The sequence below is a fragment of the Camelus ferus genome, chromosome 19 (assembly GCF_009834535.1).
Source record: "Camelus ferus isolate YT-003-E chromosome 19, BCGSAC_Cfer_1.0, whole genome shotgun sequence".
In the NCBI taxonomy this organism is placed as follows: Eukaryota; Metazoa; Chordata; class Mammalia; order Artiodactyla; family Camelidae; genus Camelus; species Camelus ferus.
Genome location: NC_045714.1, coordinates 15068529 through 15096347, shown reverse-complemented (window position 1 = coordinate 15096347; position 27819 = coordinate 15068529). Strand labels below are relative to the sequence as shown.

The following is a 27819-nucleotide window of genomic DNA, read 5'->3' as shown; positions in this document are numbered from 1 at the left end:
CAGACTGTGGCTGCCCGTGGGGGGGACTGGGGGGCTGGCTGGGAGCCCCTGCATCCCCCACCGGCCTCTGTCTAAGGAAGGAGGAGATCTTGCTCTGGGTCTTCCCCGGTCTCTCTGGCTGCGAGGGGCCTGGAGATGGGAAGAAGTCTGAGGGGTGCCTGGCACTTCTCTGCTGCCCGCTACCCACCCTGCCAGGGCTGAGTGGTACAGGGGTGGGGGTGGTGGTACAGGGCAGCAGAGCCAGGCTGGCCACCTTACCTGGACTGGGAGCCCCATGGGCGAGGTCAGGAGGCACGGCAGGGCTCCCATCCTGGGGTCCTGGGGTCTCAGTGCCGGTGCCCAGGGCAGGCAGGCCGCTAAGGTCTGCACACATCTGCCGGAAGCGCGGCTTGTGGTGCGGACGCACAAACATGCCGAACCCTGCAGGGAGCGCAGCTCAGGCCTGGCTCCGCCCAACCCAGCTACCCCGCCTGCCCGCCTGCCCGCCCTGCCCAGGCCGCCCGGCCGCCCGGCCGCCCGGGCCACTTGCTCTGCAGCAGGGGCAGGTCCTCAGTCTTCGCGGTGGTGAGGGCGGCCACCACAGCCGCCGCCTGCTCGAAGTCGTCAGTCCCGCTTGTAGGCGGTCAGTGCTGCCAGGAGCTGGCTGTGGCCCGTGGCCCCCAGAGCCCTGCGGGCGTCAGCCAGGTAGGCGCTCACGGCAGGCGGGCTCTGCTGCTTTGTTCCAGAGGCTCCAGACCCATCCTGTGGACGGCTGCCGGGGTCTCCTGGCGGGAAGGCCACAGTTCTCGGTCCACTTGGCTTCCTGGGAACATGCGCTGGCCTCCCTTATTCTGAGGGTGCAGAGCCGGAGTGGCCCTTGGGAGCCTCCTCCCCCCAGGAGTCCTCAGTGCTGCTCAGGCTCTGGTCTGAAGCCTCTTCAGGGACCAGGTACCTGTAGAGGGTGGCCTGGAAGCCAGGTGCGGCCGGCCCTGGTTCAGGTGCTCGCTGGGGTCCAGCTGCCCGGCTGCATCCTGGGACAGGGTCAGCTTGGGGTCAGGCTCCCTCCTTCCTAAAGTAACGTGGAGACACCATGAGCCACCCAATTGGCTCCTGAGGATCCTAAGTGTCCCCTGGGGAGGGGGCAGGTCTGGTCTGTCCGAGGGGACACCGGGCCACACAACTCTCCACAGACTGCCGCAGGAGGACCCTGACTCCTGTCCCCGACGACTGGGGGGCGTGATAGGAAGGAGGATGCTCCGTGGGCACCAAGTCCCCAAGAGGGCAGAAGGGTGACAATTCTGGGGGCCCCTGCCCAGTTGTGGTCTCTTCCTTAACAGGGGCAGCTCTGGAAGCGCAGGGCCCATGCCAGGAAGAGACGAGGTGAATGACTCCCCAAGTGCAGGCCCTTCTGGGAGGTCTGGGCCCTGGCTGTGCATGTTCTGGTGTCACCCTGCCAGAACCCACCAGCCTCAGGAACTGGGAAATGCGCCACGTGAGGACCCACCCCAAGAGCCAGGCATCACCCCACCCTCAGGGTCCAAGTTGGAGGGCGCCACTCACCGCTGGGGTCCAGGGCCAGCTGTGCCCCCAGTCTCCGGGGAAGGCTGCACTCGGGCGGGTAGCTGCAGCCTTGGCCCGTCAGCTGGAGGCAGACCTCCTCGAACTGCCGCTTGTGGTGGGGCCGCACAAACTGATAAAAGCCTGTGGGGGGGAGGGGTCTGGGCCTGGGGTTCTGGGGGCTGCAGGCTCTGGGACTGGGGTCCCCACTCGCACCTCTTCTAGGGAGCAAGTCAACCACGGCCCCCGGGGGCCCCCGCCCACAGCTGCAGCACGGCCCCTCAAGCAGGCAGCCTCTGCAGCCAGCGCACCTCGGAGCAGGCCGTGCTTCCTGGGGTCCTCGGCAAAGAGAGGGCCGAGGCGCGCCGTCAGGGCCGCAAGGTCGTCAGAGCCTTTGTAGTCCCACAGAGCCCGGGTGAAGGCGTCGAAGCTGGCCTGGCTCAGTGCCCGCTTCACAGCCACCATAAACAGCTTGGCCCTGCCCACCTCCGTCCCGGCTGCCGGCACCTCCTGCTGACACACACCCAGGCCCTGTCAGGTGGTGCTGACCCTTCCTGGTCCGCAGGGACAGCGAGCTGTGGCCAGGTGCTGCCAGGGAGGATGCAGGCAGCCAGGGGGAGCCAGCTTCAGCTTCAGATGGCCATGCCCCTCCAAGAGCAGCAAAGGGACCAAGTGCAGACTCGCTCTCACTGGACTGGGGGCTTTGGCTCCTCTGCCAAGTTCCCCATGCCCAAGGCAGGGGCAGCTGAGGTGGCCGCACCTGGCTTGGAGGACGGTCAGCTCACAGCACGGGACACTTCACAATGTCTCAGGGACTTCAAATTTCCCTCTGCCCCACTTCTGGGGCACACCCCAGCCCTGGCCCCAGGCCTGCCGCAAGGAAGTGTGGAAACCAAATAGGAGGGCCCAGGTTCCCAAGCTGCCATCTAGCTTGGCCTTCAGAGGCCACTTCCTCAGTGTCAGGCCCCACAGCACCGCCCGCTTCTTTCCAGAAGCCAAGGGAAGTGGACAAAGGCAGTGGCATCTGGGGTGTTCCACAGGCTTCTGGAATGTAACTCCGTTGCCCTTAACTGCTTTCATCCGAGGCTGGGAACACCACGCTCCCCACTCAGGCACATCAGCATCCTCACTCGTGCCAAGAGCCCCACCCCACCCAGGGGAGCCAGCCCGGCAGCAGGCCCCACACCAAACCTGCCTAAAGGGCTGGGGCCTGGCTCCCGCCAGGCTGGTAGGCAGAGCCTTGCGTGGAAGGAGCCCATGGGCCTGTGTGGACCCCACCAGAAAGTAAAACAAAAGGCCCGAATCTGACCCCAGCTCTGTAGAACTCAAAAGTACTGCCCCAAGCGGGGCGCTGCTGTAGGCCCCAAGAACGGGAAGTGGCATTGCACGCAGGGGCTCCATGCTGCTCCTGAGGGCATCATGGGCTCTGAGGTGTCTCAGCAAAAAAGTGAGGACAGACAACGGGTGGGAATAGGGCCCTGCGGGCGGAAGGCAGCAGTGGGCTGCAGAGCCAGCTCCTTGGGGGAGGCATGCAGGCCGTGGGTCTGCCGCTCGCTCCCCTCCTGCACCTGCTCCTGGACCCGGGGGAGGGGGGGGGAGGCGCACAGAGCCCCGCCCCTGCCCACAGGCCAGCAGGCTCCCTTCCCTGGCCCGGCTCCAACAGGCCTCCAGAACCTGTCCACCTGGTGGGGACAGCCGAGTTGGGCCAGTGGGGAGGTTTGGCCCACTCACACCTCCCACTGCTTGGCCGGGGGCCACTCAGAGCCGCACCAGCTGGAGGCTCCCATCGGACCTCCGGACGCATCTGCGGGCGCCTCACGTACCGGGGCATCGACCAGCCTGACCTTCCTCCTCCTGCCTCTCTGTTCATCTGCTGGTCTCTTCTCACGCAGGACTGACAAGGTGGAGCGGAGGCGTGCCTGAGGGAGACACGGGTGTGGTTCAGCCCACACCCTCCGGGCTCCAAAGCCCGCAGGGCAGGGAGAAGCACCCCTCGGGAACCAAGTGTGAGAGCAGGCTCTGGGCGGCAATTTTACAGTAACCAGCTCACCCCAGGGCCCAGAGGGCAGGGCGGGAGAGGGGCACGGAGCTGCAGGTCAGGCGGGAGATTACGGGCTCTGGACAAAGGTCCCAGGGCAGAAGGTCCCAGAAAGGACCTGCCTTGTCTATAGTAGGAGCTGGAACCAGAGCAGACTGCCCAGCTGATGCCCCAGAGAGAACCCCAGGGCATGTGGGGGAACCAGCAGAGGGTCAGGGCTGTGCTGGTGGGGGGGGTGGCTCACAGCTCTCCAGGCAGGTGCTGGAAGACCCCAACCGCCCTCCTGACAAAGGGGTGGGGCAGGGCTGATGTGGAGATATCCAAGAGCAAACGGGCAGAAAGCCCCTGGTATCCACCTCCAGGGACCTCGGCACGCATACCTCCTCCCCGGAGAGGGCCTCATCCCCAGGCCCCTCGGCCAGCTGTTCACTGTGTTCCAGGGCAGCCAGCAGCCCCCGGGCCCGCCGCTGGGCCTGGACAGGCCTCTGCTCATACTCCACACACAGGCTGCCCTCCGCATCCTCAGCGACTGGGGACCCTGCAGGAGCACGTGTGTGGGCAGCACCGTCCCCAGGGAGAGCAGCAAGTCAGGCCTGCTGGGCCTGCCATGGGCCCAGTGTGCCACCAGCCCTGCCCTCCACCCCAAGGCCCCCACCCAGCAGGTCCCCCAGCCACACACACCCGTGCATCTGTGCCTCAGGCTAGGCACATGCACATCCAGACTCATGGCTTTCCTGGTGGGGAGGGAGCTGGGCGGCACGGCCGCTGAGACGGCACCTTCTTCGCCCAGACTCGGGGCAGCAGCTGGGATGGTGGGCACCGGCATCTAGACAGTCGTAAAATGGCTGGGGTCTGACCTGGCCCCTCCCCGGTTAGGGCCGAGGGCACAGCCAGCCAGCACTGGGGACTCACAGTCTTCTGAGCCACGCGGAAGAACTGGGCCACGTCTCGGATGACGTGGCCAAAGTTGTGGTACACCTTGACGTGGGGGCGCACCCAGGAGGGCAGCTGGGCTCTGGTGTCCGCACAGGTGAACCTGGCAGGGAGGCAGGGCCATCAGCCCCAGGAGCCCCACCGCCCACCTCCCGCACAAACTCGCCAGAGGGAAGAACCGTGTCCTGGAGGCGGGCAGAGGAGGGCTGCACCTGTGGTCACAGAGGAAGACGGCCCCGTAGTCGTGGCGATGCCGGATGACCCGCCCGATGGCCTGGTTCACGGCCCTGGACGCCTGCTGCCGGTACCAGTCGTGCCCGGAGAGGAACTGCGGGAGGCCCGGTCACAGGGGCTAGAGCACCCCACCCCCACGCCCGGCCCACGCATCTTACCTGGCCCACGGCCCCACCCTGCCCTTTCATCTCATCCAGGAACTGCATCTTGAGGACAACCCGGGGGTCCATGCGTGGGGGATACGGGAGGCCTGTGACGATCACTCCCCGGCCATTCACGTCTGCGAAGTCCAGCCCCTCACTGGCCTGGGGGGGCAGTGGCCACTCTATTTTCCCGTCTGCCTCCATGTATACCCCCCACCTTCCCAAAGGGTCTACCCATGCCCAGACTCTCACAGCCATCCCCCCCAAGGGATGGGCAGGGTGGGAGAAACCTCCGACCCTGAGCCAGGCCGCGCCTGGGGTCCACCGCCCCCAGAGCCCCACTACCAGCTCCTCGTCCTCAGAACCGCCTCCGTCCTCCCTGCCCAGGGCCTACCCCAGCCCAGACCAGCAGGCCCACAACCTCCTGTAGTTTGCTGCTCATGGGGCCTGAGTGGCTGGTGGGCCCTTATTGCCCACAGTGCAGCCCCCAGGCCAGGAGCCCTGAGCCCCCTCAGGCACCGGCACCAGACGGGGAGGAAGGGCCAACCAGTGTCGGACCCAGACCCTGGAGCTCTCACCTTCCCCCGGCACACGGCCAGGAAGGTAGCCCCACTGGACCCAGGGGCAGCCACTCTCGCGTAGTAAGCATCCATGACCTGGAAGGACTGGCTGGTCAGTCTGGCCCCGGCCCGGGGCCCCTCCACCTCCACGAGCAAGGCCGCAGGTATCCTCCTCTGAGGTGAAGCAGTCCCAGCAGGGACTGAGGCAGGAGGGTTCCAGAACCTTCTCCATGGCACAGGCACCCTCTCCGTTCCCAGAAAACACGGGCCCCAGGGCTGGGTGGGTAGGGGAGCCCTGCTTCACTGCCAGCCCCGCAGACACAGTGTCTCCTGCCGCTGTCCCTGTGCCCAAACTTTCTCAAAGGCCAGCAGGACCTAAGTGCCACACAGCCTGGAGCTGTCCTGAGCCCCTGGTCAGGGACAGCGGCCAGCCCAGCAGGGCAGTGGAGCCCAGCGACCAGACCTCCGAGAAGCCTCCTTTGCTCCTGGGCTCCACGAACAGGGGCTTCAGGACCTCCAGCTTCCTGGCGAAGTCGCGGGCCTGTGGGAAGAGGCGGGGAAGGGGACTCCTGAAACACCCTCTCAGATGAGGGCCCTCCCTCTGGCCCCACCAGACCCTTGGCCATTGGGGCTCCCCTCCCCCACCAGGCAGACACTCAGAGGAGAGACGCACCCGCCAGAACTCCAGGCTTTTCTCCATGACAGGGTAGGAAGGGAAGAAGACGAGGAGCCCATGGGGGACCACGCGTGCGATGTTGCCTGCAGGTGCCGCAGCCTTGGTCAGCAGGAGAGGGTGACCGCAGAGGCTCCCACTGGCTCCCCGAGGGCGACCAGGCAGGACAGGGAGCAGGGTGGGGGGTGGGCTCAGAATGGGGCAGGGCCCTGGGACTGGATGGGCACTCACCCAGCGCCTTCCCCAGGGAGGACAAGCACTCCTCAGAGAACCTGCGGAACCAGGACGCCGTTGCCATGAGGGTCCCCAGCACTTGGCCCGTCCACCTCCTCGCCCGCCGGGCCCCCTACCGTTTGTCAAAGGCAGAGCTCAGCTGGGCTCCATCAGGGCCTTTGGGGACGATCCCCACCCAGATCTGGTGCTTGTCGATGACGTGGGGGTTCTCCAGGCAGACGGGGAAAGGACTAGAGAGGAGGCGGGTGTGGCACTGAGAGACCCTGATCCCCCAGCACCCCAGCAGCCCAGGGCAGCGGGGCAGCCCTTACATCTGCATCTCCAGGGCGAAGGAGGACACAGGGGCCAGTGTGCCGCTGGTGAGGACAAGGCTGCGCACGCCCTGGCGGACCAGCTCACGCATGCTGTGGCCGGGGCTGAAGCACCAGTAGCTCAACACCTTCCCTGCGGGGGCCGAGAGAGTGAGGCCGGGGCCCCCGGGACCCCCAGCAGCTCTGGTGCGTCTCTCCCACGGTCTGATCCCGGGGCCTGCCTGAGCAGGAAGCTGAGCGCACGGCTGGGGCCCTCCCTCGGGGGTCCCAGGAGCAGGACGCAGACCCAGAGGAGCTTCCCCAGGACCCCCAAGGTGGGCGGGGGATGCCGAGGTCACTTCCAGAGAGGTCAGCCTACCCCTACCCTAGACGTCCACGTGGCTCAGGGCATGGGGAGCCATCCACCAGACTCCGGGGCGGGATGGCAAAGGAGGGAGGGGCGCAGGCCCACGTTCCCCTGGAGGCAGGAAACCAGCTGTGCCTACACACTCAGACACGCCCACCTTCCCTGCAGAGCTCAGCAAATGGAAACAGCACAAGCGGATGCTTTAAGGATGACTCTAAAGTCAAGGCCATGCCAAGGTCAGCAGGGACACTCCCACAAAAGAACCAACCACTTTCTGGGACTAGAGAAGCCCTTCCCAGCCTTCGGTACGGGGTCTGCCCTGTGACGAGAAGGCGGTGGGCGCAGGCCCACGTTGTCGGGGCCAGCCCTGCACCAGCGATGGCAGGAGTCACCACAGGAGACCTTGGGGACCCAGTACCAGCCCCAGGCCCCAGGCCCCCTGTGTGCTCTGCGGAGTCTGTGGGCTGACAGACCCCTTGTAGAAACATGTCAGGTGGGACCCCCACCAGGTGACTCCAGGCAGTCCCCGTGCCACCGGGCCTCCCCTGAGGTCTTTCTCACTCTGATCTCTCTGACTTTCAGAGAGCAGGTAGGGACTTCATGGGGAGAACAGACCAACAGGCAGCTGGGAGCCAACAGCTGGAAGAGGGGCCACCAGACTGGGCAGGGGAGCCTGTCCCGGCCCCTTGAAGTGCTCTATGTACCTTGCTTTCTGGCCGCTGTGATGTTCCAGGCATCTGACCGCTGGGCCACCCTCCGGTGACCAACATCTGGGTGAATGTGCACCTGGAGAGGCGGAATGGACGGGTGTTCTGAGACCCCCGCCCGGGGGCCCTGCATCCTGGAGGGAGCCCCCACCTTGTAGGACTGAGACCCCCGCCCGGGAGCCCTGCATCCTGGAGGGAGCCCCCACCTTGTAGGACTGAGAGGCCCCAGGCCCCACCATGGAACCAGGGCTGCCTTCAGCAGGGTCCACGCTAAACACGCTCTAGAAGGAAGAGATGGGGGACAAAGTTGGCAGGACACACTGGACACTCAGGACACACCAGAGGCTGCCACTCCTGCTGAGTTGCACCCACACAGGACAGACATGCTCAAAGCAGCAGCATAACCTGCCCCTGCCTCCAAGTCAGCAGCAACTCCAGGGCAGGACCCCAGGCCGAGAAGTGGGAACTGCCTGTCCCCTCGCCTCAAGGACCCCACTGCACTGGAGACACAGTCACCCTGCAGCGCCCCCCGACCCCCTGGCAGCCAGTCCATGTGCTCCCACAGGGACTAGGCCCAAGTCAGCAGCCCAACCCCTCCCCTCTCACCCAGGACTGGGCCAGCGGCAAGGAACCTAGTTGACTCCCAGAAGGGACAGGAGGAGTAAAACAAGAAGTGCGCTTTCAGCCAATGCAACGAGCCAAGAGAGAACTACAAGAGGTAAACAGTGGGACAGAAGGTGCGAAACACTGGATGTTACAAACGACGTGACTGTCTACTCAGAACATCCAGGAAAACAAAATGACAGACGCTCAGAACTACAAAGATGCCTTTCTCAGATACCTCCACACGAGGCCGACAGACAAAAGCCAGCAGGTTCCTCACACAAGCCCCCTTTACGACGGCAACAGCAAGTACAAAGAACACCAGAAGTAAACCAAGAAAGAGGGTCACTTCCTCCCAACACAGAATTTAAAACTTCCCTGCAGAGCAGAGCACTGAATCTTCTGCCCATTCTTAACACCATGAAGCCGCTGGCTCCCCCACAGGAAACTGCAAGTCCAAGGGCAGCCCGGCCAAAAGCCCAACCGGAGCCTCACAGGAAGTGAAAAGACTGCCTCCCAAACTCGCCAGGTGGAAAAAAGGCCAAGGAGACCCACGTAAAGGAGCAGTGGGGGGAGCACACCCCCAACCCCAGCGGACAAGGCCGCGCAGCGAGTGCGCAGGAAAGGGGGTGTAATTCCCGCCCTGCACCATGCCCGGGAGCTTCTGCTGGGCCAGACACCAGAGATGAAGCCTCGCCTCCTGCTCGGTGTCTGTGAAACAGAGACCAGGCGCCGCCAGCACGCAGGAGAGGACGCCTCACCCCCGAATCTTCCTGCAAACAGGAAGGGCTGGGAAGAGGCTGGGGGGAGTGTGGAACGACGCTCTGTCCTCGGTGGGCTCCGGGGGACTGGGGGGCACCGCGCCCCGGGACACAGCCTGAGCGAGCACCAGCAGGAGGACCCTCAGGAGGCACCTTCCCCTCCACCGTCCAGACGGCAGACACCTGGCCTTGAGATTTGCCTCAGTGTCCGCCTGCAGGTGCAGAGCCACGTGCTAGCCTTGACCACAGGGCGGAGGCCACACCAGCAGGTGAGGCCACTCTGAGGCCTTGGCTTTCCCTGCAAACCCCTGCATCTCAGACCCAGGAGTGGCCCTCATGCCTCCAGGGAAGGGATAATTTCAGACACTGGCGTGGCTGCTCTGTCTGAGCGCCAGACACCGGGGTGAGCGGGCGGGGAGAAGCCAGGGCCCACGGGAGAGCCTGATGTAGCATCTCCTCGCGGGCTAAGTGCCAGTACCCACCCACAGCCAGCTCTGCAAGTTCCCCTGGGAGCCCCATCCCCTGGACGTGCAGCCGTGTCAAGGAGCAGGAAGGTTTCCTGCAGGCCGGGCTCTGGTACACTTCCTCCTGGCACTTCTCTGACCATGATGCAGCGGGACTGCTGGATCTAGGGGAGTACTGACCCCATCTGCGGCCCCGCCCTGGAGGCCCCACCCCTGCCAGGCAGGCCCTCTGCTCATCCCCTCGGGTCCCTGCAGATAAACAGGTCAGTATGCAGGGCACTCTCCTCTCCCAAGGGGCCCAGCCCAGGGCACCCTCATCCCAGGCCTTTGCAGGCCCACTCCCTGGAATGCCCCTTCGTGGACAGGTTCCTCCCAACTCCGGACTCTGGAACTCAAACACCACTGAACCTAGGAGTCTGGAATCTCCTTTGGCAGCTGCTCTAAGCGGCCCCGGGGACTGACTTGGCGCCTTGGCCTGCCCTGGGCTGCCCACAGGCCTACTCTCTCTGGGTGTCTCTCCAGCCCGCTTACGTGTGGCTGGCAGCTGCCTGTTCCAAAGCTGGTTCCTGAGCACCTATGGGCACCAGCGAGGGGCCCCTAGGGAATGTGGGTGTGCTGGGCAGGTGTGGGCAGGGCCACGGGGCAGGCTGCTGGCCTTGGTGCAGCATCGGGCTGCTCGGACAGGCAGCCTGTGGTGAATCCATGAAGAGCTCAGGGCTGGATCTTGAGACATGGTTTGTATACGACAGAGGGTGAAAGCTGACCCAGACCAGAGACTGGAAGCGGCGGCCTCAGGAAGACAGAGCAGGCGGTGACGGAGGGGGCACAAATGCCCGAGATGGCGTGAGGCCCACTCACCTGCTGCATGGCCCAGACGGGGGCTGGTGGTCCCTGTTACTGGGGGGGCAGAGACGCTGCCCTGCACGGCCCGATTGTGCCAAGTGTGGACTGGGGGGGGTGTGGGTGGAGCCTTAGAAGCACAGTGAAGAGTGGGGAGATGGGGTGGGGCCACTGAGTGGCAGGCACTGCCCAGCAGGTCACCCAGGGCCTCGAGCCCACTGAGCCTGCACACAGCCAGACAGGCCCCCGGACCCTTAAGCAAATCCCAAAGCCCAGCGTGAGGCCCGCCTGGCCCAGGGACATGCAGACCACCTGCTGACTCCAAACAACAGCCCTACAGGCCACCGAAGAGCATGAGTGTAGCGAGACGCAATCGCCTCGTGTCTGAATGTTCTCTGGGCGAGGATGGCCCAGCAAAGCAACACGGGGCTGGGGGACAGAGTCCATGCTCCTAACTCCGAGACAGGCTTCTGCTCTGACTTTGCCCGGAGAAGCTGTGTCAGTAAGAAACTGGAGAGAAGGTGAGGGCAGCTGGCTGGGCAGGAGCAGCTGGGCCAGTCTGAAGACCCAGGGACCCACCAGGCGCTCAGCCTATGCAGCTCCCGCTGCCCACCGGGCCCTGGTGTAACTGGCTGAAGCCACCACGTGCAGCCCCCTCCCCAGGCCTGCGGCGTGCGCTCAGGGTGGCAGGAAGCTAGTACCGAGGGTGCTGACTTGAAGTGTGTGCTGTGGGCGCCTTGTCCTGCCCCCAGGTGTGGGATCAATAACTGCTCCAGTGGAAGGAGGTGCCCCCCAGCTTCCATCAGGAAAGAGAGGGAGACTCCTCCATCCTGGTCACACGCCGTTCCCCACCTGGATGATGTCCACGAGCTTCTGCAATCCTGCCGTGTTGGTGAACAGCCCTGCACCTGTAGAAGCAGCGTGCTGACGACCCCACACCCCTCAGGACCAGAAAAGAGGCTCCAGCCAAACCAGGCTGGGGCCGCCCGGCCGCCCCCGCAGAGCCCAGGAGCACATCAAGGCCCCGCCGGCACAAGCTGCCCGGTGGAAACCCTCTGAGTGGAAGCGGGGTGCAGGAGGTTTGTGGGGGAGGCTGGTGGGACCCCCAGCTCACCAAGGTCCCCCACTGCTCTTTCCAAAAAGGAGCTGCCGGGGAAGACTGTGCTTTACAGAACACTCACTGCCAAATGTGCCAAGGCCTCGGAAAGGTCAGAAATGCAGTTCCGAGGGCCACGTCCCCACCCGGTGGGGGCAGCCACAGGGTGCATGTGGCCCGGGACTCACGTCCTGCCAGGTGCTGGATGATCTGGTCCAGGAAGTCCAGGATGCAGCCCTTGGACTGAAACGTTATCTGGGCTTCCGCAAACAGCTCAAAGATGTAGCTGCAGAGAAAGAGGCAGCTCAGGTTCTGCGGGAGACTAGACTGCACCCTAGTCAGGCAACAGCGGTTTAAATTTCCTTCACTCAGAAACAAGCTCTGAGCCTCAAGGAGGGCCAGGCATGAAGGTGAGAGGCCTCTGCTGGCAGGAGCCCCGGTGGGTAGGACAGCAGCCCGTACAAGACCTGGGTGCAGAGAAAGGATTGGGCTAGGGCCAGGGGTGGGGGCTGGGAGGTGGCCATCAGGGCCTCCCTGCGGCAGGGGCTCTTAGCAATGCACCCAAAGAGCCGTTTTGGGAAGAGCTGGGAGGAGGGGCACGGGCTGCTGCAGAGGCCCTGGGGAAGGTGGGCGGAGGCTCCTGGTTCCTCTGGGTCCCACAAGGGTCTGAGCACAGCAGAGCAGACAGAGCTCAGGGAGACAGAGGGCAGGCAGCCCAGCGCACCAGAACATCCCAGAACGTTCCTCGCCTGGACAAACCTGGGCCTGGGTCCCAGCACTGCTACGGGAAACAAATCCTGTGGCCTGGAGGCCTGTAGGATGTTCAGAACATTCCAGCCAACTACCGGCCTAAGGAGGTGACGGTGTGACCACACTTTCTGTCCTGGCAGAAGGTGGCATGGGAGTAGGCGCCTTGTTCTAGAGGCAACCGCACCTCGAACGAAGGGCTGGACTAACGCTGCAGGGACAGGGGCCCTCACCTCCCAGGCTTGGTGATGCCGCTGTCGCCTCCAGGCAGCTCCACAGCATCAATGGCCCCCTCCAGGCGCAGCAGGATCACTGTGGGGGCGGGGCTGTCAGGGGGCGGGGCCGGTGGGGCGGGGCGGGGCGGGTGGGGAGGGGCTTCAGCAGGACCAGGCACTTACTCTTCAGCTTTGCCAAGTCTTCCAGCTCCATGTTCAGCCCTGGAGGAGGGAAAAGCTCAACAGCTCTGCATGTTCTGACCCACCTCCGCGTCCTTAGGCACCAGGACTCTGACAAGGGAAGGGGCTCTAAAATCCTAGCAGCCTGGGCTGAGCTGGAAGCGGCAGGAGCTTGTGGCAGTCACCTTCAGAGAGACCCTGAGGACACGCACATGAACTGGTTCTGACTGCATTTTCCTTAGGACCAACGGGTCCTTTCTTCCTGTGCACACTGGCCACCTCGTACATCCTTGAAGGTTGGTCTGTCTCTACCCTTTGCCCATTTTTAAATTGGGTTGGGCTGTCTTTTTGTCGAGTTGTAAGAAATTCCTCTGTATTTTACCTACAGATCCCTCATCAGACATATTATTTGCAAAAACCGTCTCCCATCCTGTGGGCTGTCTTTGCTTTCTTGATGGTATCCTCAGAAGCACGGAAGTGCCTGATTTTGTTAAGTTCAGTTTATCTATTTTCGCCCTTGACATCTTTGCCCTTGGTGTCACTTCTAAGAAACCAGTGCCCCACTCGGAGCCATGGAGGGCAACACCCCAGTGCATAACCTTGCTCCCTAGGTGTGGGCCATGCAGAGGCCTCCCCCAGGAGGGGCGGTGTGGGGAAGGGGCCCTGCCACAGCTGACCTCAGCCAGCGAGCACGGTCCAGCACCATGCCGAGCCGGCAGCAGGGACACTCGACAGGACGGGATGAAGAGGGCACTTGACATCAAGCTCTTCCTCTCCAGATCCCCAAACCTCAGTAAATCCTGAGAAAAACGCCACACAAATCCCAAGGAAAGGACGTTCTACAAAATGTCTGACCACTCCTCCTCCAAAGGGTCAAGGTCGCCAAAAACAAGGGAAGTCTGAGACACTGTCAGGGGCAAGAGCGGCCGTGGGGACCTGGAGGCCAAAGCAAGGGCAGCAGGGGGACGCTCAGGACACGGACCACTCTGCGCCCCTCGGGGACACCGCTGCAACACACGTGGTCCTGAAGCACCCAAGGAAGTGGTCAGTGTCAGTCACTCCCCAGAGAAAAGCACCCCAGAACCGCGCCAAGGCTGTTTCCATCTATTAAGCTGGAAAAATGGAAGAGCCTGACGCCACGCTCTGCTGGTGAGGCCATCATGACGGACAGCATGCCCACTGTCACGGAGCAGGCACACTGGTTCCCGAGCTGCCTGCGCACAGAGCCCGGGAGGCTTGACTGGACCCAGCATCCTGCCTCCTGGAACTGACCCTGAAGGAACCTTTGAACAAGACAAAAGGACACAAAACAGCACTGTCTGTATCTGCAAAGTACTGGAAACAACCTAAAGGCCACACCGATGGCCGAACAGACATGGAGACCTGCAGGAGGGAGTCGGCAAGTCTCTGTAAAGTGAAGTGTCCACCAAACACAGTAGGTCCTTTATGCGGGAGAAAGACAAACGAAGGAAATACACCTACTATCTGCTGCTTCTTGCAAAAACCAAAAAAAAAAAAAAAAAAATCAAAGAAAGGATAAACCAGAAACGAACAAAACATTTCTGTTGAGTAAACCGTGACTTGGACTAGAGACCATGCTCGTGTTTCAAATACTCAAAAAAATAAACAAATAAGTAATCAAAAGGTCAACACAAATGGAGACAGATGGAACAAGAAATGAAAGATGAACGTGAACACACGGCACACGATGCGTGGCATAACCAAGGCCGGGCAGCAGGACACAGCCCCAGACTCCGCGCTCCCAGACCACCGAGCCCAGCAAGCAGGCCTCCACCGGGGCGGCCGGGCGGGCTGAGCAGCGTCCACAGCACTGGGGTCCAACGGGCGAGCAAAGTCCCGAGGGAGGGAAGCTGCTTCCCTCACCACCACACACAGGCCACAAGTACGGAAGAGAGAACAGGAGGAAGAACTGCTGGCTCTGGGCCAGACCGGGCCATGGCTGTGACGCTGGTGAGTCAAGGCCTCTGCACGGCAGGATCCCGGCTCTGACGGCCAGCACGCGGGTGGGACGCGCGTGTCCGCAGACCTCGCAGACATCCTTAATTCCGGGACGGACCACGAATCGTGCCGCAGGTTACTTCTGAGTGACGAATGGAAAAACTGCAACTTCACTGCGCAAACACCCCAGCTGCCCTGAAGCCAGCGATCGAAATCAGCGCCACCAGAAACGTGAGGACGGGCCCCGCGGTGCCTGCGAGACCAGGGGCTTCGGCGGGACCCCCCAAAAATGCATAACCTGAGTAGAGCCACAAGGACACGCTGCAGGACGGTCAACAAAGTAACTGACCCTCCTCTTCGCAAATGTGTGGGCCAGGAGACGGCAGCTGAGACACTGACAGGTGAAGGCCGGAGACCCCAGGATGTGGCCACGCAGCCTGGACCACAGCGTCCAGTGTGCTGCTTCGGCTCCACCTGAGGACAGTGGGGAAAATTATGGACGCTGGTTTCTTGATCGGATGACTGCACTACGGTCACACGAGGACATCCTTGTTCAAGGGAAACGCACACTAAGACAAAGTAAAGGTGCCAGGTCTGCACCGCCCTCAAGACAGAGAGGAAACCCTTCTACTCAGGACGCTGGTCAAATGGGTCTGGGGGGAAGAGGAGCAGGAGTTCCCGCAAATTATCTGAAACAGAAAACGCTGACGTCTGACAAGACGTGAGACAAGAAACAAGTCAAGTTTTCTCAAGGTCAGCAGTGAAGTACAGAACCCAAACACAATTAGGAGAAAAACATACACTTACTTCAGAAATGAAGCTTCAATTAAAAGGAACACAGAAATAGACACATGCCACACTGTCTTCAGAGAAACAAGAGGGAAGGCGGGAATTGTAAGTCAAAGAAAACTGGAGACAGAAGGGTTCCAGGGAGGGGCTGGCTGTGGCCTCAGGCGGAAGAGACAAGCGGGCCGGCCCTGGGCTCCACCTGCAGGACAGCGTCCCAGCAGAGAGACTCGAACTGCAACTGAAAGGGCTCAGCACGCCCTGGGCAGCATCGATCCAGAAACTCAGCGCTGACAAACTGCAGCAAGACGACCGGGCTTCAGAAAGAGAAAAAGGAATCAACCAGGTAATCTACTTCTAGACACCTCCCTGCAGAAACACTCACCTGTGACTCAGACACACACATTCGGAGGTGAAAACAGAGATTTAGAAATTCGTGTCACAGGTCAACACAGTAAAGTACAGAGCTCTCGTCCAGACAAGGACTCCCGAGCAGCAGGGTGCAGCGGCCAAGCCCCGCCAGGGACAGGCAGGCTCCCGCCTGGCCGGCAGTGCGTCAGGCATGGCCCCGGGGCTCAAGCCCGAGAGCTGGTCAGGAGGGCTGCGGCCAACCAGTCCTCGCTGTGCTGCCGCCGCCACCAACAGACCGCGTGCCTCCTCCCCCTGCCCCGTGAACACACACACGGTGCAGTTTCCCACAGGCTGACAACAGCCCCCAAACGCACCCATGTCCCAATCCCCGGAACCTGCAAATATGTCGCCTTCACAGCAAAACAGACTTTGCAGGCGTGACGATGTTAAGGACCCTGAGCTGGGGAGGTGGCCCCGGATAACGGAACAGCAGGGCCCTTACCAGGGGGTGGCAGGTCAGAGTCAGAGGAGACGTGAGGAAGAAGCAGAGGAAGGCCAGGGAAGAGACCCCGGAGCCTCCAAAGGGCCCAGCACCGCTGGCCTGCCTGGATGGCTGAGGACTGAGAGAGGAGACACCTGTGCTGCCTTAAACGCTCACCCGTGTCCCTTCTCTCAGCAGCCGCACGACGTGCACACGCACATGCCGCGCGGAATCGTGTCGGCACAAACGCAGAAAGCAGTTACAAGACCCGACCGCCTGTCACTGGGCCAGATGGTAAAGAAACTCACACAACCGAAGCAGCGCCACGCTTACAACTTTTGAAACAGTTCTTTTCAACAAAAACGTTGTTTATGCTAATACATTATGGATTGAGTTGGGTCCTCCTGAAAGACACGCTCAAATCCTAAACCCTGATCCCTGTGAATGTGACCTCATTTGGAAGCAGGGTGATCAGTTAGGACGAGGCCCCGTGAACTGGGCTGGGCCCTGATCCAGTCACAGGTGTCCCCACGAGAACAGGGCGTCTGAGCCCCGGCCCCCGGGGAGGATGCCCTGCGACGAGGGGGCAGAGGCTGGGGTGACGTGCTGACAAGCCAGGGCACAGCAGGGGAAGAGCCCGCAGAGCTGCCGCGGGAGCCGCCCTGCGGACCTCGACACCACACGTGGGCGCCTGGCCCCGCGGTGGGGAGGATGCATTTCTGCCTGTTTGAAGCCTCCCTGTCCAGGGTACCTTCTTGCAAACATAACATGTAACAGTTTGTTACTTAAGTGAGTGAATAAAGCTTCAGAAGTTTCTCAGTTCTCATTTCTAACACAGTAATTCTCGACAGATACGACTCACATAGACAAAGTTCAGTAAGTTTTAAGAACGTAAAGTTTAAGAACATGGAGGTCCTGACCTCCTTCCACCAGGGCAGCCCACAAGCGCCTCGCAGAGCGGGCGGGAGCAGGCACCCAGTGAGGGGGCCTCTGCTCCCTGCAGCCCGGCCAGGAGTGGGGCTGGGGGCGCCAGGCGGCCGCTCACGCCTGGCTGCGCGCTCACGTGAGCCGCTTGCAGGGCAAGACACAAATGCTAAAAGCCTGCAGCAGCCAAGCAGCGGAAACACTTGCTACAGAGTAGCCTGGACTCCTCGTCAGCCACCGATGCCGGCTGCACGGAGCGTCCAGACTAACTAGCCACGTCCATTGGAGTGCCACCCACACTGCGGTCACCGCCGCGTGAGGAACATGCTGGCCAGGACTCTGACAGGAGCAAGTTTTGTGTGGATGATGCTCACAGGTTATAAGATGTCTTTACAGCTAATACGCTTGGTTTTCACCCTCACACAGTAGATGCCAAGTCCAACCAGCAGGGAAACAGTGGAAAGGACAGGAGAAAACGCTGAACAGCTGGGCGGAGCCCACCCCCTGGTGCATGAGGCCAAGAAGCCTCTCACAGAAGCTGACACTGTCCCCGAAAACCAACGTGAAAGAAGGGCCCGGGCCCCGCCCGCCCGTCTGCAGCCCCGGCGAGCTTACCTGTGCTGGTGGAGCTGGCACTGAGCTCCAGGTGCAGCTCGCCCTGCTGCGCCACCCGGGTCTGCTCCTCCAACACCTGGTCTATAACGTCCAGTCCCGAGGCCAAGTCATGGGGCGTCAGGTCAAACGATGCGGCCTCCTCGCACATCTTCTCCTGCGACCCCAAGCACGCCGCGTCATGGCAGCACAGGGTGGGGTCAGGGCCTGGGAGGCAGATGTGGGGTGGGGTGCAGGGAGCCCCCGAGCCCTGGTCTCACACTGCTCCAGAGACGGATGTCTCGTCCAGTGTTTGAAGACAGTTTTCCTTCAGCTGCAACGTTTTACAACTAGGAAATTTCCCGCGAAACCCTGGCTTTTAGCGCCTCTCGAAGGTCAGATCTGGCCCCCGGGGCAACAAAAGAGCCTGGAACCAAGGGCGCTGAGGGTGGCCACCTCTGTCCCAGGACGCAGGCTCCCCAAGGGGCCTCCCTCCAGTGCCCTGGTCAAGGCCAAGCATTCCCGCAGATGGAGCTCCTGGGCCTGACAGAGGCTGCAGGGAGCAGGTGGAGAGGGGGGCGGGGAGGAGGCCACCAGGGACAAAGGGAAGAGGAGTGGCAGGCAGGAGGGGCCCAGGGGTCCTGCGAGATGTGGGCACAGGCCAGCCAGCCCACCTGGCCCAGGTGTGCTCGGCCCTGACAGCAGGTGCCAGGTGGACAGAAAAGCCTGCACTTTTCTGCACAGGAAAGCAGGCGGGCAGAAGGGGGCATCGGGAACAGCACCCCAACACTCACCACGTTGTGAGCTTCATCAAAGATCACGACCGTCCCCTTCAGGTCGATGCCGTGTGCCCGGCGACTCTACAGCAAGTGGGCTGACAGTGGAGCCAAGTGGGGCAGCCCTGCCCTCATGGCCCAACCCTCACACCTCCTGCTGGGGTGTCAGCTGGCTGGGCTGCGGGCACTGCTCCCACCCCGCTGAGCTGGTGGTGTCCGTCCTGGCGACACTCACTGCACAGGGAGCAGTCCTGTGACCCCAACCACAGCACGCAGCCACAGGGTGGAGGAGGAGGCCCAGCCCAGCTTGTGAGGGATTTCTAAACCCCCAAGGGTCACGGAACGACCTGGGTGGGGTCTGGCAGCAGAGTTTCTCTCCACTGACTTAACTGGAAGCTTATTTTTCGTATGATTGCCCACTTCACATGTGCAGTTGAGTTTTGACAAGAGTGGGCACCCTGTGGCCACCACCCAAAGCAGGACACACAACACACCAGCCACTGGGACTGCTCTGGGTGAGCGTTCTGACCCAGGTGGGCGGCTGCACGTAGCAGCAGGGCCCCCTTTCCCTGCCCATGGGACACAAGGGACACCACCCGCTAACAGTCGGGGCTGTCGAGGCTCTGGTGACGCAGGGAGCTCTGAAGAGCTGGCCACGCGAGGCTCTGCCGTGGCTGTGCTCCCAGCCATGTCCCGAGATCCAGTGCTCCAGGTCCCTGCCCAACACCAGTCATCTCAAGTCTCTGTAGTCTGAGCCATTTCAGTGTGCATGTCACGGCCTGAGGTCCTAACCTGCATCTCCTCAAAACCGGCCATGAGGAACGTCTTCTAGGCACAGGCTGATTGGCCACCCCACTGTCTCTCAGGTGGAGGGTCTGTCTGGCCTTTCCCAGCGCTGGCGGGGCTGAGTACCAGGAATTGGCCCGAGTGCCCCCTTGGGTGCGGTCAGAGGCACACAGGTGTAGCGGAGGTACCTCTCTCTCTGAGCACACATTTAACCCCTTGGACTTCCTGATCCTTTCAGAGGCCAAGCTTTAAGTGGTGGCGAAGACCAACTCATCAGCTTTGTCCCCACTGCTGGTGCCTTGTGTGTCTACGCTGAAAGGTCTCCACTGCCCCCAAATCACAACGACCCCCTGTGCTTCCTCCTGGGGCTTTGAAGGCTCAAACTTTGACGTTCAGGTTTAAACTGCATGAAGTATCAGCTGAGATTCATCCTTTCCCAAATAGGTGTCCAGCTATTCTGGCACCATTTGTGGAAAAAACAAACCACAAAAACCCACCTTCCCTTGCCCCACTGAACTACTCAGGCAAGTTTGTCAAATGCCAGCTGCCACACGTGTGGGTCTGTCTTGGATGCCACCCTGCGATCCCCACCAGCATCCTGCTCCACACTGAGCCCTGCAGTCAGAAGCGTGAGCCGCCCTGTCCTCTGTCAAGCCCGTCTTGTTCTGTCTGATCTCTGGTTTCCACATGAGTTCTGGAACCAGCTCATCAGCTGTGACAGAACTGTTCTGAGGTGGAGCCCGGGCCAGGCAGCCAGGCTGAAAGCACCACTTTGTGAGAATCACATACAAATCCTGGGCAAACCTGCAAGCTCTCCAGGTGCGAGTCTGGGCCACCTCACCTCGTGCCCCTGCACCCCCACGCACCTTGTCCCCTCTGCTCCAGCCACTCGCTCCGGCCCCGCTGAGCTGTGCTCACATGCACTGCGTCCCCGTGTCAGCCACTGCTCCGAGGCTTCCTGTCCGCGGCCGCACATCTCACCCCTACCCCATCACCCGAGCACAGCCGCACTCAAAGATGCTGGCTGATTCAGCCCTGCATCCCAGCTCGGCGGGCTCTCCACTGACATCTACCATGGGACAGCGCGTGAGCAAGGGGCCCAGACAGGAGGCCACCCGCAGTGCTCACACCACGAGCACAGCTGAAACAGAGGCTGCACACACAGGAGTCTTAAAGCCAGCGTTAGGGCTGGATGCTCCCGGGCGTCCAACTGGAGAGAGACGCCAACAGCAGGACAAGGGGGTCTCCCAACCCTGCCAGCCCACACCCCCGGATGGCACAGAAGAGCCACAGCCCCGGGCTGGTCGTCAACTGAGCCCTGAGCAGTGAGGGGGACCCAGTCCACTGGCACCAGCCTGCTGCTCCAAGCGGGAGTCTAATCCCAGGAACCGAACCGGCAGGGGTCTGACAGGGACGCCCCTGCCGTCAGGGGCCTTAGGGACACAGGCTGAGCCCTCACCTTAGCGTCCAGCAAGTAGTTGTACGGCATGAAGATGATGTCGGCCTGCTGTGCCAGGCTCCGGGAGAGGTAGTACGGGCACAGCCTGCGGGGGGGATGGGGTAGGTGCTGTGGGGCTGGGGGCTCCCGCGGGGCCCGGACAGGGGACAGTGGAGGGCTCGCTGTGAGGTCGGCCTGCTGTGCCAGGCTCCGGGAGAGGTAGTACGGGCACAGCCTGCGGGGGGGATGGGGTAGGTGCTGTGGGGCTGGGGGCTCCCGCGGGGCCCGGACAGGGGACAGTGCAGGGCTCGCTGTGAGGCACTTCACACCATGAGCTTTCAGCCCTGTGAGTGGATCACTGGCTCAAAAACCCGCAAAAACAAAAAGACCCACCCCTGGTCCTGGGCCGGTCAGCGAGGCAGCCCCATCTGATCACGACTTGAGCCCTGAAGCTAAGGTCAGCAGCAGATATCAGGAAGGGCGAGGTCAGGGAGCTTGTACTGGGGGGGCAGGCATGAGGCCCCGCTGGCAGGTGACAAGGCCGGCCAGGTGGGTCCCACCAGGCCACATGCGGGGTGGGCTGAAGGCCGTGCTTCTTACTTAAGAGGTCTCTCAGCTGCTCACATTTCATACCAAACAGCTGTTAGCTTCATGATGCGAAAAGGAAAAAAGGAAAGGAAAGCATGCACGCACCCTGCCTGTGGAGGGAGCACGCAGCCGGGGGCCTTACTTGTGTCTCTGTCCACTCTTGACCAGGTCCTCGATGTCCAGGATGGGGGTGGCCAGCTCCTGCTCCAGGCTCTTCTCTGGGGAGGCAGGCAGGAGTAAACATCAAGTCCCCCAGACCCCAAGAGGCACCCAGGATGAACAGCTCCTGCCAGCAGGCAGTGGGTTCAGCCACCCACGACCCTCCTGTGGGGCAGGTGGTGGGGGGCACTCAGACCCCCGGGGACTCACCAGAGAGAATCCCTGCCCGTGGGTCTCAGGGTCCTCTGGGGAGGGCCCCAGGCCTAGAGCATGGCCCAAGGGAGCCCTGCTCTGCACCTCAGAAGGTGGCCACTGGCCTGAGGCTAAGCACCAACAGGAGGGCCCCCAAGATGGGGCAGCCCTCAGCCTGTCACAGCCACTGCAGACGCTCTCAAGGACAGGCGACTCCCACAAGCCCTGGGGGCTTCAGTCTGGCAGCAAGTCCCCTCCTCCTGCTCCACTTTCCCCACCACATGGAGGGGCCAGGCTGCGGAGGCAGGAGAGGACACAGAGCTGTCACTGCCCACGCTGACACTGCAGGGGCTGCAGACTGAGGCAGGTGGGAGGGGAGGAGCCCAACAGCCCCAGGACCCTTCCCTCAGGATGGCAGCCCTGACTCCCCGCTGGCCACGGCCCAGGGAAAGAAGGGCCTTGAGAGGGAACTGCTTTACCCCAGGGACCCCAGGGCCTGGTCCCAGCAGACAGGACCAAAGGTCTTCTCTAACAAGCACCCAGAGAGCCTCAGGGCAGCTCCTTGTGGACACGGCCCCCAGCTCCAGCTCCACCGGGGCTGGAACCAGGCCCAGCTTGAAACTGCACAGACCAGAATACACGGGCCCTCACGGTGACCCAAGTCCAAGCCCAAGCCCGGAGCACCCCAGAGACAGCAGGCGAGGGAAGGAAGAGGAGCCATCCCCACGGCAGCACCATAGCAACAGACCAGCCAATTGGCAGGCTCTGCACAGGCCAGCCCCAGAGCTCAGTAACCTGGGGGGCCGGGGGTGAGAAGAAGAGGAGGGGGTGAGGAGGAGGGGCCAGGGAGGAAGGGGTGAGGGGCCCCAACCAGGGCTGACTCTAGGGCACAGACGCACACGCATGTCTCCCCTCCTCAGACCCCTCCTGGGGTCTCTGCCCACTTCTCCCCTCTCCAAGTCCTGAGCATCTGCTGGGAACTCCTCTCACATCCTGCGGGTCAGCTGGCAAAAAAGGCTCAACAGAGCAAGGATGTGCTAGCTTACGGTGAGTGGACACCACCCTCCCCACTGCCAATGACTGGGTAGCGGGAGCCGGAGCAGAGCAGGTGGGTCGGGGACCAGGGAGGCCAGAGCCAGCAGGCCAGCTGGGACAGCCCCTGCTCTGCCATGCAGGGCCTGGAGCAGTGGGGACCCGGTATGCAGCCCAGGGGGCCAGCACCCATCAGCTCCAGGAGTGCCTCCACTGTGGGCCGAAAGCTCCCCCCAGCTCCCACCCTCTCCTCTGGCCTCCTGCTCCCCTCCCCCATGCTCAGGGCTCCCCAGGTGAGGTGAGGGGTGCTGCAGGTGGGGGGCCCTGCAGGTGAGGGCTGGCCCAGCAGAGTGGACAAGCTGACCCCCAGGTTGCTGTAGAAACATGGCCAGAGTGGTTCCGACCCAAAAGGCTCTGGCCTCTGGCCAGCGGGACATCTGAAACCCCCTCTGCAGGGAGGAGGCAGCCCCAGGGAGATGGGGAGCCTCCCTTCGAGCACCACAGGCAGGACTGAGGGCAGAAGGCTGAGCAGGGGAACAAGAAGAGAAAGGAGCCTGTGGGACCCAGGACGCCTGCAGGCCTGGCGCCAGCGGAGGCAGCAGAGCCGGCGGCCTGTGACCTCCGGCCCCGGGCTGGGGCCAGGGCCAGCTGCTGGGGGCCACCCTCACCTTCACACTTCCCCGCAGTCCCAAGGGTCCTCAGTGCCAGCAGATCAAGGCAGGCAGCAAATGGGAAGGTGCTGAGGAACAAGCCCGAGCCCCTGGGTCCTCGCCCCAGAGGCTGAGCTGCACAGGAGACGTGGACCCCATGCAGCCCCGACTCACAGCCGGCCAAGACCAGGCCCGCCTCAGGTACACACCCCACCCATCTCTACAAGGAGCAGGGCACAGGGGCGCCTCACACGGGGACCCCCTGCTCAGGCCTCTGGGAACACAGTGCCACCCTGACACTCCACCCAGCACAGTGGGCACGCCAAACCCCACCAGTGGGAGTGTCCTGGGGTCCTGTCACCTCAGGTCTGAGTCCCAACCCTGTGGCAGGAAACAGAGGGAACCCTGATCCCACAGAAGTGGGACCCCAGGCCACAGAGCTTGTTCTGTAGACAGGAACCTGCAGCAGCTGCACCACAGACAGGCATCCCTGCCGCTGCCTCAGGCTCCACCCAGGAGAGGCAGCCACAAGCCAAAAAAGCAGAACTTTGGAGGCAAGGGCACCAGCAGCAAACCCTCCACTCTGGGCTCCAGGAAAGTCAGTGACAAGAGACAAGGTGTCCCCTCCACAGGGCTGTGGGCACCCACACAGCTATGCCACACCAGGGCCGCCGGCTGTCACGAACCGCGTGCTTGTCACTCCCACCTGCTTTTGGGTGAGACTGTCCTCCCAGCGGCAGCAGAGGCTGGAGAGGCTGCCAGCATCACCCCCACACTGAGAGACGCACCGCACGGGCACCGAAGGGATGAGCACGTGCAGGAGCTTCCACTCCCCAGCTGTCACCCCCAGAACAAGCTGTGACCATGTGGGACGTGCTCTCCAGAGACCCAACGCCCAGGGTACACTGGGGGGTCACTCCCGCCGGCGCCCTGTCCAGCAGGCACCCAAATTCCAGACTCCCGGAAGGAAGCACACGCTCAGCATAAACCAGGCTGTTTGCACAGCTGAAGCCCTGGGAACACCCCGTGAGGGGAGGGTGGGGCCTGCCTGGCCAGCAGCCCCACAGCGGGAGCTCTCCTGACCATGCTCCAACAGAGATCCAGTCAGGAGACGCACCCAGCTCCCGCCCCACCTGCTGAGTGGGACACAACCGCCCCAGAGCACCAGGGGCGAGAGCCAGCAGGCCAGGGCCCCCAAGCTCGGCCCTGGGAGGTCACACAGGCTGTGTCCCCCTCCTCACCTTCGACGTTGTTGTAGAAGTGGCAGGAGCGGCTCGACACCTTCCTACGGCACAAGTGCACCTGGGAGACAAAGGACAAGGTCCTGGCCAGTGTGGCGGCTGGCAGCGGGCAGAGCACTGGGCCGGCTGGTGGGCACGTGCTGGCCGTGATAGATGGTGCAGGAGGTCCCCCCGCTGGCTCCACCCCCACCAGCTCTTCACCCCCAGTCCCTCAGGGGCACAGCTGGGGGCTCTGAAGCCCGGGCAGCAGCCACCCAGCAGAGCCGCAGAGGAGCCCACCTGCATGTGGTTGCTCTCCTGCCTCTTCACCTCAGGGTGGATGCACAGCTGCTCCCGGGAGCCCAGCACACATACTCTGGGCCTGGCGGGAAAGAGTCGTGGGGCCCAAGGGTCAGAGGGCAGCAGGAGCCATAGGGGACACACGTGGGCACCCAGAGGGAGACGCGGAACACAGCCTGGGCTTGGAGGGCGTCCTCTGTGGCGGGGCGCCCCCAAGCCAGGTCCAGGGAGAGCAAGGAGGCCCGGCAGAGAAAGGCGGGCAGGTGGGAGGAGACTCCGTCACCTCCATACTCCCTCTCCTGGGAGGCCGGGGCGGGACCCCACCGCTCCTGCAGCTGTGCCGGAGCCTCTCCGCACCCACTTCGCAGCTGCCCGGACCCATACCCACAGCTGACGCCACAAGGGCCGCAAGGAGCTCCGAGGTCAGGGCGTCAACTCACAAGTAGCCCCACACTTCAGAGCACGGAGCACCCTCAGGGTGGAGTCCAGGCAGAACACCACCATCGACCACTGTGCCGGGACTGTCCCCACCACCCCCTCACCCCCATGACCCTGAGGCAGGATGAATGCCGCCACACCTACCGGTAGGAGGTGCTCCGAAGCTCGCTGATGACCTGCGTGAGCTGTGAGTGGGTCCTGGATGCATAAATGATCTTTGGGATGTCTGTGTAGCATGCTGCCAGGGCACAAGGAAACAGAAGAGGTCAGGGCATATATGTGTGGTTATCCCGGGGGCACACAGCTAATGCAACCCTGGGGACAGCCAAGCATCAGACACCAGACACTCGCTCCCAGGGGTGACCTCAGGTTTACAGCCAGGACGGCAAGAAATGGCGTGGCAGCTACAACACTCCTTCCATTATGTGCCTCCCCACAGGGGCCAGGGGATAGGCGGATGGGAGCCCCACCTATGTTGTCTCCGTCCAAGGTGGCGTCCCCCCAGGACAAGGCGCGATGGGGGAAGAGCTCCCCTCGCGCCCTCTCGGCAATCTTGCGGGCAGAGATGGTATCCCGGAGGTGCTCCTGCCAGGCCAGTGTGGTGCAGAGGAGGCAAAGGGTCTTCCCCGTGCCCGTGGGGCTCTCCAGGATGCCGTTCACTTTCTGAATGGGGCCAGGAACAGGGTCACGGGGAAGCAGGGGCCAAGCAGGTCACACAGCCCACCTGGGACAAGCCCAGCAGCCAGCAGGGTAGCTCTGCTCAAGCACAGCCCACCCCGCAGGGCGCACAACCTCCACAGGACGTTTCCACGCTCAAACCAAAAGCTGCAGATTAAGTCAGCCCTCCCTAGCAAACAATTTGCAGCGCATTACCCGAAACATCACAGTATTTTTCAGCCCAATATATGTAAAAAGATGACTAATTAGGTCTCAAGTCCCAAAACAGCAGATTAATTCTGCATTCTGGATCCAAGCCTTTACACTATCTGAAAGGACTCTGACGGCCTACGTAAGTCTCACCTGGGAGCCTGAGTGGGGACCCTGGGCAGACACGCAGGCGCTATCTGGGAAGCTGTCGTCCCAGCTGCTGCAGGAATGGGCACCTGGCTCCTCGTGCAGGCTCTGTGTGAGCCCGGCTGCAGGGGCAGCCCTTGGGGGCTGGGGGCTTGACAGGTACCAGAAGGCATGCCCGAAACCCAGCAGCAAACAAGCTGCACCCCTTTCACCTTCAACACCCCCTGAGGTTTGGAGACCTTCCAGAAGGAGGGCTGGGCAGCCGCTGCCCCTCTGTGAGGAAATACTTCCTTTGGACCCTCGAATAGCTGGCTGCTCCTCCTCATCTGGTCTCAGCTCAAATGCAACCTCCTCAGAGAAGCCCCAAGGTGCTCGTAAGCCTATCACCTTGTGTCTTTTCCTCAGAGCACTCACCACCGTCTAGAACCAACTTCTTCACGTGTGTAGCATCCCTCCTACCCCACCTAAAACATGGGCCCTATTTATGGCTGAGTCTCGCATTCAGAAGGGCACCTTCACCAGCAGGACCCCGACTGAACACAAAGGTCTTTGCTGAGGCTCCAACCACGCTGACACATCCCCCAGGTACAAGCCCTCCGTCTGCAGCCTCACCTTCTGCAGACACTCCAACACCTTGGTCATGTACTCCTCTTGGCACTTGTATGGCTGGAAAGGGAAATCCACTGTCACACCATTCAGGGTTATCTTGGGCATTTTGGCCTATTCTCGGGAGGGCAGAGGTTAGCGGAAACGCAGGCTGTGTGGGTCTGGGAGACAAAACCCCTCTGAACATCTCAGGGTCTCAGCCACTGCAGGGAAGCGATGCCAGCCTGTGGCGCTGGGACATGATGCTCTTCTCCGCGGGAGCCCCTAGGGCAGAGGGCGGAATGACAGCAAGACTGTTAGAAGCGACCCTTTCTGGAGCGCCAGGCCACTCCGCCTGTCAGCTGGTGCAGTCCCTGCAGGGGACTGGACGGAAGGCGAGCCCGTGACGTCCCACCACAAAGAACCGACTCGTCCGCCCTGCCTCTTCTCCCGCCCACCACCACTCCACCGGGCGGTCCCAGGTGCGGCGAGAGAGCACGTGTGCTGCTCCGCCCTGGGCCGCGAACCCGCCCGGCGCCCAGCAAGCCGCTCAACCCCACTAGGCCCAGCTCCGCCTGGACACTGGGGCCAACAGTCCGCCCCGCTAGACCCCGTGCGGCGGCCCTTCCTGCGGGTCGGCCCCTCCGCGAGCGCAGCCGGCACTACGCGCCCCACAGTGCCCCGCGGCAGACTCGCCCGCGCGCGGCCCGAGGGCGGCGCGGGGCCTGCCGGGAGTTGCAGTTGCGGAAGCCCCCGCGTGGGCACAGGTACCAGTGCTAGGGTGTCCGTGGGACGCCTTCCTCGACCAGGCTCCCCAGGAATTCGCCCCAGTCCAGCTGACGCACCACCACCGCGTCCTCAACCCGCAGGACTTCCGACTTTGCGAGTTGAGGCGCGTAGTCTTCCCTGGACGCGCCGCACTTCCGCC

General features: G+C 62.5%; 1 protein-coding gene across 3 annotated transcripts; it reads right to left on the bottom strand.

The window, feature by feature from the left end:
• Positions 1 to 286: 286 nt before the first annotated feature.
• RTEL1 (regulator of telomere elongation helicase 1) lies at positions 287 to 27819 on the bottom strand. Of its 3 annotated transcripts, XM_032461596.1 has the most exons (33): positions 27663 to 27819; positions 26919 to 27176; positions 25763 to 25955; positions 25437 to 25530; positions 24855 to 24936; positions 24576 to 24636; positions 21444 to 21519; positions 20735 to 20819; positions 18508 to 18573; positions 17738 to 17891; positions 12625 to 12663; positions 12460 to 12538; positions 11668 to 11765; positions 11236 to 11291; positions 7922 to 7996; positions 7713 to 7794; positions 6663 to 6795; positions 6468 to 6581; positions 6349 to 6389; positions 6118 to 6203; positions 5908 to 5985; positions 5463 to 5540; positions 4900 to 5046; positions 4720 to 4835; positions 4487 to 4610; positions 4256 to 4400; positions 3955 to 4112; positions 3360 to 3455; positions 1848 to 2049; positions 1540 to 1680; positions 932 to 1048; positions 530 to 764; positions 287 to 420 (listed from the first exon to the last, which is right to left on the bottom strand). In XM_032461596.1, the coding sequence occupies exons 2-32, from the start codon at positions 27018 to 27020 to the stop codon at positions 604 to 606; spliced, it is 3279 nt and encodes a 1092-aa protein (XP_032317487.1). In that variant the 5' UTR covers positions 27021 to 27176; positions 27663 to 27819; the 3' UTR covers positions 287 to 420; positions 530 to 603. The 3 variants fall into 3 exon arrangements, with proteins under 3 accessions (XP_032317487.1, XP_032317489.1, XP_032317490.1); XM_032461598.1 differs by lacking the exons at positions 287 to 420; positions 530 to 764; positions 932 to 1048; positions 1540 to 1680 and having other exon boundaries at positions 1854 to 2049; positions 4254 to 4400; XM_032461599.1 differs by lacking the exons at positions 287 to 420; positions 530 to 764; positions 932 to 1048; positions 1540 to 1680 and having other exon boundaries at positions 1854 to 2046; positions 4254 to 4400.

Excerpts from the sequence above, each read along its gene's own strand:
- RTEL1 (XM_032461596.1), bottom strand. The coding sequence starts at position 27,020 with ATGCCCAAGATAACCCTGAATGGTGTGACAGTGGATTTCCCTTTCCAG. Across the intron at positions 5,541-5,907 it reads GCAAAGGAGGCTTCTCGGAG|GTCATGGATGCTTACTACGC; the intron begins GTCTGGTCGCTG and ends CAGTCCTTCCAG. Across the intron at positions 4,401-4,486 it reads TCCGCGTGGCTCAGAAGACT|ATGCCGGTGCCCACCATCCC; the intron begins GTGAGTCCCCAG and ends ACGACTGTCTAG.